Below are 12,743 nucleotides of genomic sequence, written 5' to 3' on the forward strand. Positions count from 1 at the left end.
CACATATTTACCCTGATGTCTTCTCCCTTCATATAATTCTCTACTCTGGCTTAGAAAGAAATACAATGTTTTTCATAGCGTAACTTATCCCCTGTGGGCTATGAATGTGGTTGTGAACTGTAGTAACAAATCTTATTAAAGTTGCTAAGAGAAGTGAAATAGCTCAACTTGATAGAAATTAATAGAAGTGTGCTTAGTTGACATTCACACCTTTTCATCTGCTCTTCTCATGTCTTGAGCATTGTTTTTTGGGGAAATTAAGTTCCAGGCCACAGCAGTTACTGTCTGATTTCCCCTAGAGAACCACATCGTTGCCTTGAGCAGGCACGGTCACTATGGTCTATGGTTTCTCTCTTTCAAACTGAGCAAGAAGCATTCTTGTAGGTACAAGAAGGAAGAAGTGAATATAGTTTTAACAAAGCCCCTGTTTTATATCGAACAAAGTTCATGGTCTGTGAATGGTTTAAAAATCAATAGCAAAGAAATTAAAACAAAGTGTTTTGAATAATGCCTGAAATGGAAAAGGAGCCACGTCTCCCAGTCTGGTTATGGGTCTTTGGTCTCTATTCTCTGCATTGGATATTGTGCCCTGAACGTTTCCAGTGATAAGGTCAGTGGGGTCTCTTGGTGGGCAGAGTGCACCTTTGTGCCCTTCTGCAGATGCAGCACTGTGGGGCTGGCAGAGCCCCTCCTTCTGCAGTGACTGCAAACTCCAGGCCGGGAGTCTCAGGACTTAATTGGCTGGGGTACGGTCCTGGGCTCTTAGTATCCAGGGGTAATGGAGGTTTGAAAAGTTGGCTTTTGTACTTAAAGAAAATGCCTTTATCAACAAGTGACTCTCACTTTTGAGCACCAGGAAAAACTGAAGCATTGACTTTACAAGGAGCCAAAAATACTTCCGAGAGCATAGAAAAGTCATGTATAGTCACAAAAATATGTTTATGAAAGGAACAGTGGATTTATCTCTAGTAAAACTGACCTATGTTTTCCAACAGACTGGCCTTTGAACAAGGACTGGTATAATTTTACCAAATGGAAACAAAAGAAAAGATTTATTACTGTCTTTATTCTTCACAAGAATAAGTTTCCTTTGTATCGTTAGCTACTTTATCATGAATAACTTGTCATGTCATCTTGGTGCTTATTAATCATCCTTTCCCTCCAACCAGTTGTAAGAATAATTAGATGAAATTGGTGGTAGCCCATTGCTTCCACATTAATATTCTTAAGCTGGTGTCAGTGAAACAGTCAAACATGAACATCCACTTTAATACCTGTGTTTCTAAAGAATAGAACTTTCCAGGCATTGATATTTGGAAAGCAGACCTTTTATAGATGATTAGGCTCAAGAAATAGAGTGACTACCATTGGTGGGATGTGTATGTCTGTTGACTGCAGTTTAGAGCCCGATGCTGTGTTGATTTTTTTTTAATTTATTTATTTTAATTGGAGGCTAATTACTTTACAATATTGTATTGGTTTTGCCATACATCAACATGAATCCACCATGGGAAGCAACCTAGATGTCCATCAGCAGATGAATGGATAAGAAAGCTGTGGTACATATACACAATGGAGTATTACTCAGCCATTAAAAAGAATGCATTTGAATCAGTTCTAATGAGGTGGATGAAACTGGAGCCGATTATACAGAGTGAAGTAAGCCAGAAAGAAAAACACCAATACAGTATACTAACGCATATATATGGAATTTAGAAAGATGGTAACGATAACCCTGTATGTGAGACAGCAAAAGAGACATAGATGTATAGAACAGTCTTTTGGATTCTGTGGGAGAGGGAGAGGGTGGGATGATTTGGGAGAATGGCATTGAAACATGTATAATATCATATAAGAAACAAATTGCCAGTCCAGGTTTGATGCAGCATACAGGATGCTTGGGGCTGGTGCACTGGGATGGCCCAGAGGGATGGTATGGGGAGGGAAGTGGGAGGGGGGTTCAGGATGGGGAACACGTGTTGATTTTTTGTGTGTGTGTGTGAGCTTTTTGAAGCTGTGTGTTCATCAAGGGACTCCGAACAGCTCTGCTGAGTGTCCTCATTCTGAGGCCTGGGCTATTGGCGCATCTTCCCTCCAGACTGGTCACAAGGCAGAGGAAGGATAGGACAGTGAAGCCATCTCTAGCCTTTAAAACTTCTGCCCAAATGAGTTCAATTGGCCAAAGCCAGTCTTTGGGGCAATTCTAAGTATGAGTGGGCAGGAAAGGGCCATCCTCCTATATATCTAGGCGAGGGAAGTAGGAATTGTGTGCATTTGTAGTGACCAACTCAAAGTCACAAGTGTAGATTCTTGACAAATGGAAAGCTGGCTCCCTGAAAAGACCAGTAATATAGGCAAGGCTTTGGTGAGTCTGATCAAGAAGAGGGAGGAGATAGTGTAAAAGGTGATGTCAGTCAGCTCAGAGAATATAGGTGAAGATAGGAGAGAGAGTTCTGTATGATTCTGTTACAGTATGTTTGAAAACTTGGGACAGTTTAGATGATTTTCTTAGAAAATGAACATAAATTTGGATCAGTATAGATGCTAAGATGTTTTTGAAAAAAATATTTGAAGATTTACCAGTAAAATTACACTGATCCCAGTTGCTTTTATTAAATACTAGGGAGTTCTACCATCTCACCCAGAAGTAGATATTAGATGCACAATAAATGTGGAATAAAATGAAGGGACAAAGGGTATCATCAAACTGATACTAAATTCAGATGAGGATGTCACTCATAGGCCACTAACACTGGAGACACTGATGTCAATTCAATTCAGTCGCTCAGTTGTGTCCGACTTATTGTGACTCCATGGACTGCAGCACATCAGACTTCCCTGTCCATCACCAACTCCCAGAGCCTACTCAAACTCATGTCCATCGCGTCAGTGATGCCATCCAACCATCTCATCTCCTGACTTCAATCTTTCCCAGCATAAGGATCTTTTCCAATGAGTCGGTTCTTTGCATCATGTGGTCAAAGTACTAGAGTTTCAGCTTCAGCATCAGTCCTTCCAATGAATATTCAAGACTCATTTCCTTTAGGATGGACTGGTTTGATCTCCTTGCAGTCCAAGGGACTCTCAAGAGTCTTCTCCAACACCACAGTTTAAAAGCATCAATTCTTCGGTGCTCAGCTTTCTTTATGGTCCAACTCTCACATGCATACATGACTACTGGAAAAACCATAGCTTTGACTAAACAGACCTTTGTTGGTAAAGTAATGTCTCTGCTTTCTAATATACTGTCTAGATTGGTCATAGCTTTTCTTCCAAGGAGCAAGCGTCTTTTAATTTCATGGTTGCAGTCACCATCTGCAGTGATTTTGGAGCCCTAAAATAAAGTCTCTCACTGTTTCCATTGTTTCCTCATCCATTTGCCATGAAGTGTTGGGACTGGATGCCATGATCTTAGTTTTCTGAATGTTGAGTTTTAAGCCAACACGCTCCTCTTTCACTTTCATCAAGAGGCTCTTTAGTTCTTCTTCACTTTCTGCCATAAGGATGATATCATCTGTGTATCTGAGGTTATTGATGACCTGATGGTCAAAACTGAAATCAGATTGGTTATATTCTTTGCAGCCAAAGATGGAGAAGCTCTATATAGTCAGCAAAAGCAAGACTAAGAGCTGACTGTGGCTCAGATCATGAACGCTTTATTGTCAAATTCAGACTTAAATTGAAGAAAGTAGGGAAAACTACTAAATCAAATCCCTTACAATTATACAGTGGGAGTGACAAAGAGATTCAAGGGATTAGATCTGATAGATAGTGTGCCTCAAGAACTATGGACAGAGGTTTGTGGCATTGTACAGGAGGTAATGATCAAGACCATCCCCAAGAAAAAGAAATGCAAAAAGGCAAGATGGTTTGATGAGGCTTTACAAATAGCCAAGAAGAGAAGAGAAGTTAAAGGCAAAGGAGGAAAAGAAAGGTATACCCATTTGAATACCAAATTCCAAAGAATAGCAAGGAGAGATAAGAATGCTTTCCTCAGCAATCAATGCAAAGAAATGAGGAAAACAATAGAGTGGGAAAGACTAGAGATCTCAATAAAATTAAAGATACCAAGGGAACATTTCATGCAAATATGAGTACAATAAAGGACCAAAATGATATGGACCTAACAGAAGCAGAAGATATTAAGAAGAGGTAGCAAGAATACACAGAGGAACTATACAGAAAAGATCTTCATGACCCAGATAATCACGGGGTGATCACTCACATAGAGCCAGACATCCTGGAATGCAAAGTCAACTGGGCTTTAGGAAGCATCACTACAAACAAAGCTAGTAAAGGTGGTGGAATTCCAGTTAAGCTATTTCAGATCCTAAAGATGATGCTGTGAAAGTGCTGTACTCAATATGCCAGCAAATTTGAAAAGCCCAGAAGTGGCCACAGGATTGGAAAAGGTCAGTTTTCATTCCAATCCCAAAGAAAGGCAATGCCAGAGAATATTCAAACTACCACACAATTGCACTCATGTCACACGCTAGCAAAGTAATGCTCAAAATTCTCCAAGCCAGACTTCAACAGTACATGAACCATGAACTTCCATGTATTCAAGCTGGATTCAAGAAAGGCAGAGAAACCAGAGATCAGCTTGCCAACATCTGCTAGATCATCAAAAAAGCAAGAGAGTTCCAGAAAAACATCTACTTCTGCTTTATTGACTATGCCAAAGCCTTTGACTGTGTGGATCATAACAAACCGTGGAAAATTCTGAAAGAGATGGGAATACCAGACCACCTGACCTCCCTCCTGAGAAATCTGTATGTAGGTCAAGAAGCTACAGTTAGAATTGGACATGGAACAACAGACTGGTTCCAGATCGGAAAAGGAATATGTCAAGGCTGTATATTGTCATCCTGCTTATTTAACTTATATGCAGAGTACATCATACAGAATGCCACGCTGCATGAACATTGATGTGACTATTCTAAAACAAGCAAATAGAACCTGGCAGTATAATAAAAGTACAGTCCAGATGTCATCTTCTGAAGGAGGTGTCCCTTACTTGCTTTGTTTAAAGTTGTAACCTTCCCCTACAGCACCCCCAAACTGCTGTCCCCTGTTCTGTCTCCTCCTGCAGTGTGTTTCATCCTTTAACATAGAATGTAATTATTGTCTTCCCCCACTGCTACATGTAAATTCCACAAGGGTGGGGCTGCTTTTTTGGAAATTTTTTTAAAATTTTGGTCTGTTTTTTTCACTGATATAAGCCAAGTGCCTAGAACAGTGGGCACTTTGTAAATAAAAGTTGTAAAAAAGACTTAATTCTCAGTGCAACATGGGATCCTGGACTGGATCCTGGAACAGAAAAGGATGTTAGCAGAAAATGTGACATTTGAATAGTCTTTAGTTTTGTTATTAGCACCATACCAGTGGTACCTTAGTTTCGATCAACGTGCATTGGTTGGATTATGCTAACGGGAAATTGGGTGAAGGGTGTATGGAGACTCTGTATGCTGTCTTTACAACTCTGCTGTGACTCTAAAAGTATTTCAAAAGAAAATCTTTGGGATCCCTTAAAAAGTTAGAAAGAAGTTATCTTTTGTGTCTTCTCAATGAGAAATTGGACCAAAGTTACGTCCTGCTATGAGCTGTGAAGCGTTAGGGAAAGCGGAGTTCACTCTTTCAGGCCCCTGTATAGTTCAGTGCACTGAAGCAGTGCGGCAGTAAGTCATATTCAACATCACCAGCCATGTGTAAGAGTGAGGAAGGAAAAAGCAGTCACGGTCGACTCTCAAAACTGCAGAAATGTTTCTGTAAGAAGTTTTTCTTTTGGATCTCAAAGTCACTTTCAGGTGTAGTTTCCTAAGTTCCACGTACTAGATCTCTAGTCAGAGAAGTTGCCCATCAGAAGCCCCGAGGGCAGAGTGGTTGTCCCTCAGCGCGTGGGCAGGGGACAGCATGCAACCATGCTGGTGCCCTGAGTGGTTCACGGTGCCTCCCAGCTCACCTGACTCATCGATGGGACCTTAACACAGAGAAATTTTGCCCCATCTGAGTGGAAAAAGATTATCACCCAACTTTGTGCAAAGAATGACGGGAGGTCGGTCATGTGACCATTTGTCTGTTTTATGATGTAATGATGTTACTCTGTTTCTGTACAGTTATGATGAAAATGGTACTCTGTTGCAGGAACATCAGGAGAACATTCTGGGTAACACCATGCAGAGTGTGGTTGCATTGCTCAACAATCTGGTTGCCTGCAAAGATTCGAATATGAAGCTACTTTACGAACAAGGTAAACGCTTCTTAGAATTCATCTTTGATTATGTTGAATTTTGCCTATTTATAAGTTTCCTCATCTCACATAGTAGACAGTTAACAAGTACTACTTAGAGTTGATCAATCAAAATAGATGCTTAAAGGTCTACAAATAATGATAATATTACCAGCACAAATGGGAAGTCTGGTTGGATTGTGATAGTATCTCAGAGTTAATTCATTCTCGTTCATGGCACAAAATCAATAGGCACTCCACAGATGATAGATCCAGAAATGGAAATGTAAGCATCCTATGTAGACTTTGCTGCCAATCAAAATATAAACATATATGGTCAAAATTACCTTGGAAGATGAGACTGGATGAGTTGAGGGTGGCTTTACTTTACATCTTATGCATATCTATAATACTGAAATGAAAAACTTTTAAAAGTTTTTAAAGAGCTCAATTGAAGAGTTCATTTTTTTTGTTTGTTTGTTTTAGGTTTTGAAACCAAATTGGAAGGGCAGTACAGAAATTTCCCATATAACCCTGACCCCACACATGCAGAGCACACCCCATTATCAATATGACTCATCAAAGTGGTATTTTTTTTTTTGCCAAAGATAAATGTACACTAATATCATCATCACCCAGAGTTCATAGTTTAGATTCAGGCTCACTCTTGATATTGTACTGTCTCTGTGTTTGGACAAATGTATAATGACATTTGGGGCTTCCCCAGTGACTCAATACTAAGGTACTCACCTCTGCAGTGCAGGGGCGCAGGAGACACAGGTTCAGTCCCTTGGTCAGGAACATCTCCTGGAGGGGGCAGAGCAACCCACTCTAGTATTCTTGCCGGGAAAACCCCATGGACACAGGAGCCTAGCAGGCTACTGTCCATGGGGTCGCAAAGAATCAGATGCAGCTGAAGTGCCTGAGCATGCATGCCTAATGACATATGTCCATCGTTATTATATTGTACAGCATATTTTCATTGCCTTAACAGTCCTCTATGCTCTACCTGTTCATCCCCACTGCCTTCTACAACCACTGATCTTTTCACTGTCTACATAGTTTTGCCCCTTCCAGAACGTCATAAAGGTAGAATCATACAGTATGTCACCTTTTCAGATTGGCTTCTTTCACTTAGTAATATTTATTTAAGGTTCTTCCATGTGTTTTCATGGTTTGATGGCTCGTTTCATTTTTGTAGTGAATAAAATTCTCTATTGTCTGGAAGTACTGCAGCTTTGTTAATCCATTTACCTAATGAAGGACATCTTGGTTGCTCCCGGATTTTGGCAATTATGAATAAAGCTGCTATAAATATATGTATTATGATTTTTGTGTGGACATAAATTGTGAACTCCTTTAGGTAAATACCAAAGAGTGCACTTGCTAACAGTATGCTAACTGTTTCATTTTTTAAGGGATGCCAAACCATCTTCCAGTGTGGCTGTACCGCTGTGCATTCCCAACGTGAATGAGAGTTTCTGTTCCTCAGAACCCTTGCCAGCACTGGGTGTAGTCAGTGTTCTGGATTCTGGATGTTCTGTTAAATGTGTCATGGTAGCTCCTTGTTTTAATGTCCCTTTCCCTGATGGTATATACAATATGAAGCATTTTCTTATATTCTTGTTTCCCATTTGTGTATCTTCTCTCGTGGAGGTCTCTGCTAAGATCTTTAACTTAATTTTTAATTGGATTATTTTTTCTTCTTGCTCTTGGGTTTCAAGGGTTCTTTGCATATATTGGATAAAATTCTTTATCAGATGTGTCTTTTTCAAGTCTTTTCTCCAAATCTGTGGCTTGTGTTTTAATTCTTTTGGAAAGCCACAGTTTTAATTTTAGTTAAGTCCAGTTTGTGAATTTTTTTTGTATGAATCGTGTCCATGGTGTTATTATCTCAAAAGTCTTCACCATACCCAATGTCATCTAGGTTTTTTCCTGCATTATCCTCTAAGAGTTTTGTAGTTCTGAATTTTTACAATTAGGCCTGTGACCCATTGTGAATTAACTTTTGTGAATGGTATAAGGTAGATTTTTTTTTTTTTGGTATGTTGCTGTTCCAGCACTGTTGGGGAGACTGTCTTTGCTTCATTGTGTTGCCTTTGCTCTTTTGTCAAAGGTCATTTAACTGTATTTATCCAAGTCTGTTACTGGGCTCTCTCTTCTCTTCCATTGACCTATTTGCTTTATACTTTCACCAGTACCCACTGTCTTGAAGACTGTAGCTTTAAGGTAAGTCTTGAAGTCAGGTGGCGTCAGTCCTTCACCTTGGTTCTTCTCCTGCATGTAAACTTTAGAGTCAGCTTGTTGATACTCATAAAATAACTTGCTTGGATGTTGATTGGGATTGGACACAGCAATGGCACCCCACTCCAGTACTCCTGCCTGGAAAATCCCATGGACGGAGGAGCCTGGTAGGCTGCAGTCCATGGGGTCGCTAAGAGTCGGACACGACTAAGCGACTTCACTTTCACTTTTCACTTTCATGCATTGGAGAAGGAAATGGCAAGCCTCTCCAGGAGATTCACCCCTGGAGAATCCCAGGGACGGGGGAGCCTGGTGGGCTGCTGTCTATGGGGTCGCACAGAGTCGGACATGACTGAAGCGACTTAGCGGCATTCAATCTATAGGTCAAGTTGGTAATATTTTTACATCTTAAACACAGTGTTTACTACTTTTGTATAATTAAAATGTCTCATTTGAATGTTCATGAAAATAAAATTTGAATAGGATCAGTGAATAAAAAAATGCAAGATCAGTGGATAAAATCTTTAAGGATCAGTGAATAAAAAAAAAAAATCCGAAGATCAGTGGATAAAATCTTTAAGTCTCAGTTCTGATTCCCCCCCCCCCCCAACATTTAGAGTTGTGTTTCTATTGGTCACTATACCTAAATGTTGGAAATGTTTTTTTTCTACCTTAAGAGGAATGTGCATTTTCAACGATAATAAATATTGCCAAGAGTTGAGGGATTTTAGTACATTGAAACATTTATCCTTTTATATAGCAGCATCCTATTCTGTTTTATGGGTTCAGTTCAGTTGCTCAGTTGTGTCTGACTCTTTGTGACACCTTGAACTGCAGTGTGCCAGGCCTCCCTGTCCATCAGCAACTCCTGGAGTTTACTCAAACTCATGTCCGTTGAGTCGGTGATGCCATCCAGCCATCTCATCCTCTGTCGTCCCCTTCTCCTCCCGCCTTCAATCTTTCCCAGCACAAGGTCTTTTCCATTGAGTAAGTTCTTCGCATCAGGTGGCCAAAGTATTGGAGTTTCAGCTTCAGCATCTGTCCTTCCAATGAACACTCAGGACTGGTCTCCTTTAGGATGGACTGGTTGGATCTCCTTCCAGTCCAAGGGACTCTCAAGAGTCTTCAACACCACAGTTCAAAAGCATCAATTCTTCGGTGCTGAGCTTTCTTTATAGTTCAACTCTCACATCCATACATGACTACTGGAAAAACCATAGCCTTGACTAGATGGATCTTTGTTGACAAAGTAATGTCTCTGCTTTTTAATACACTGTTTAGGTTGGTCATAACTTTGCTTCCAAGGAGTAAGTGTCTTTTAATTTCATGGCTGCAGTCACCATCTGCAGTGATTTTGGAGCCCAGAAAAATAAAGGCAGCCACTGTTTCCACTGTTTCTAAACCAGTAATCTAATGGATATGAGTAATTTCCAAACTTTTGCTTTTGCAGACAGTTCTGCAATGAATAACCTTAAGCACACATACCTTCGCATGGGAGCAGGACTATCTACAGAGTAAATTCCTGGGGTTAGAATAACTAGATCAAGGGGTATCTGCTGCTGCTAAGTCACTTCAGCTGTGTCTGACTCTGTGCAACCCCATAGACGACCGCCCATCAGGTGCCCCCATTCCCAGGATTCTCCAGGCAAGAACACTGGAGTGGGTTGCCATTTCCTTCTCAAAGGGTATATGCGTTTGTAATTTCCATGGGTAGTGACAGGTTGTTGTAAGCAGCCTGACAGTGTATACTTCCATCAGGGCACATGAGATTACTTGTTTCTAGATCTAAGAGCATATTATGTTTTCCCATTTGTTTGACTTACTTTCTTTATAGTTTTCTTTATTTAGGCCATATGTATTTCTTCCTGTTTATCTCTCCCCATGTATTTTATCCTTTTTTACTTGCTATTGGAAATAAGGAATTTTCTACCAGTATAGTTCTCAATTATTTTTTTAAGTATGTGTTTGAAAGTTTTTTTTATTTCTGTTTATTAACTTTGTCCCTAGGTTTATTCTCTTATTACTTTCCATAGTGATGGCTTAGATGATTCTCTTTATTTTCTGGTTATATAATAATAACGAATGCAAATAGAAGCAGTCTTTAATTTTTATAGTTCTACTTTTTCTCTCTAGTCCAATTGCAAGATTCAATGAGAATGATATAGAGGATATCTTGGTATTGCCTCAGAATCTTTTTTTCTGGTTAAGGAAGTGTTTACATTTTATCTTTTGCAATCAAGAATTAATAATAATAAATAAATAATGATGACTTTTGACCCCTCTGGAAATGATCAACTGATTTTTCCTTGGATCTATTCATGTCATGGATTATATTTAATAGAGTATCTAATATGCAACCACCCTAGTGTTTGGATCAGTAAGCAAAGTTAATTGTGATATAATATTCTTTAATTATGCTGCTTCAGGTTTTTGTTAATCTTTTATTCAGGATTTTCCATTGCTGTTCATAAGTGTGATTGATCTATAGTTTTGTTTCTTGTTTCTTTCTTTTTTGCTGGATTTTGGTGTTATTGCTGTATTGCTTCTTTTTGTAAGGAAGTTTTCTTTCTTCCTTGGGCTTTGGTACAGTTTAGATATCTTAGGTACTATCTTTTAAAAGTTTGATAGAATTCCCTTGTGAAGCCATATGGCTGGTTCTCTTTCCTGAAGGTACGGTAGCTGTGATAGCTCTTTGACACCATTCTCTATTTCTACAGTGATAATAAATCTTTTTTCATTTCCCATCTTTTATAGAGTCAGTTATAGGATATTATATTTTCCTAGAAGGTCTTCATTTCACACACACTTTCAAATCTATAGACTTGGACAGAATAGCTTCTCATAATTCTTTTATTTTCTTAGGTTTCAGAAGTTAACTTCCTGCTTCCATTTTTCATATATATTTTATATGTGTATTTAAATATATATATATATATTTACATATACATATATATATATTATATATAATACATATACTCCAAAAATATATTATGTATGTATTTGCACTTTTGTAATTTTATTGATTAGTTAAGATAATGTTTTTAACTATTATGTGTGCATTTGTGTACATATAAAAATGTGCATATAATTTTTAGGCCAGTTTGGAAATTTTCATATTAGTCCTAGTTGAAAAAAAATTTTTTTTCTTTTATCTACTGATTCATTCCTTGTGAATGAAGTTGTTTTTTCATTCTTTTTCTGTCTTTTTGAATAAAATGCTTAACTCATTTAGCTCCTTTTTGCTTAATCACTAAAATATTTAAAGCTATGAATCTTCTTTCAGTATTGGATTCTGCTCTGTAGTGCATCCATCCTTTTTGTTTTCTACATATATTTCAGTTTTGGTTTATGTTCCTTCATTGAGCCAATAATTGTTTAACAGTGAGGGCGTATTTTGTTTTATTAATTTTGTTCTTTCTAGTTTTATTGCATTATGGTCAGCAAGTTTCAGCAGTACTATTTTGTCTTTTTAGAATTTATTAAGGTTTTCTTGTAGCTAATATATGGTCAGTTTTCATGATTTAATAGGTATACTTGGGAGAGTGCATATAGGATTTCTGTCTTGACAGTAACGGATACTAACATGGCCTCCCACCCAAACAACAGGAAAGTTCAACAAAACGTGTGTTGTTTCAGTCATTGGAAAATAGGCAACATTGGGCTCTGAGCCTTGAGAAGGGAAACACGAGGTGAACCTCATAACACTCTTTGTTTTTTGTCTGTTTATGGAAGCAAGGTCCAAGAAGAATACCAAGGTCTTGCCCAGTTAGGGAGAAAGAGTTCAGTGTTCAGGGATGAGAACCAGTGAAGGTTCACAACGCAGAGTATAAGAGAAGGATGCAGAGAGGGCTCGGGCCCAGAAGTCTACATGGAGGTTTCACACAGGTCCTTTGTGAGGGCTGGGCTGCAGTAGACATGCGCAGAACAGGATTCTGTTAGGCCTACAAAGAGGACAGAGCCGATGCCATAAGGTTGAGAGCTGGATTGATATAGCAGAGATTATGCTCATGGGGGATGTAAGAATAGCTACTGGGTGGTACCTTACTGTGGACCTAAGTAAAGTTACATCAGCCTGAAACCAGATGCTAGTCTAGACCTTCCATAGCATTTCAACCATGTCCTGTGCATGCTGTGCTAAGTCACCTCAGTTGTGTCCAGATCTTTGCAACCCCATGAACTGTGGTCTGCCATACTCCTCTGTCTATGGGATTTTTTTCAGGAGTGGGTTGCCATTTCCTGCTCCAGGGGATCTTCCTGACCCAGAGATTGA

General features: G+C 39.1%; 1 protein-coding gene across 4 annotated transcripts in view; it reads left to right on the forward strand.

The window, feature by feature from the left end:
* Positions 1-12,743, forward strand: part of ULK4 (unc-51 like kinase 4) — a 519,962-nt gene that overhangs the window by 284,145 nt on the left and 223,074 nt on the right. For all 4 annotated transcript variants that reach the window (XM_027522707.1, XM_027522705.1, XM_027522704.1 and 1 more), the window contains one exon: positions 6,145-6,250. In XM_027522707.1, the coding sequence (XP_027378508.1) occupies positions 6,145-6,250 (106 nt within the window). The remainder of the gene's footprint in view (positions 1-6,144; positions 6,251-12,743) is intronic.

Source organism: Bos indicus x Bos taurus, chromosome 22, assembly GCF_003369695.1.
Source record: "Bos indicus x Bos taurus breed Angus x Brahman F1 hybrid chromosome 22, Bos_hybrid_MaternalHap_v2.0, whole genome shotgun sequence".
NCBI classification, from domain to species: domain Eukaryota; kingdom Metazoa; phylum Chordata; class Mammalia; order Artiodactyla; family Bovidae; genus Bos; species Bos indicus x Bos taurus.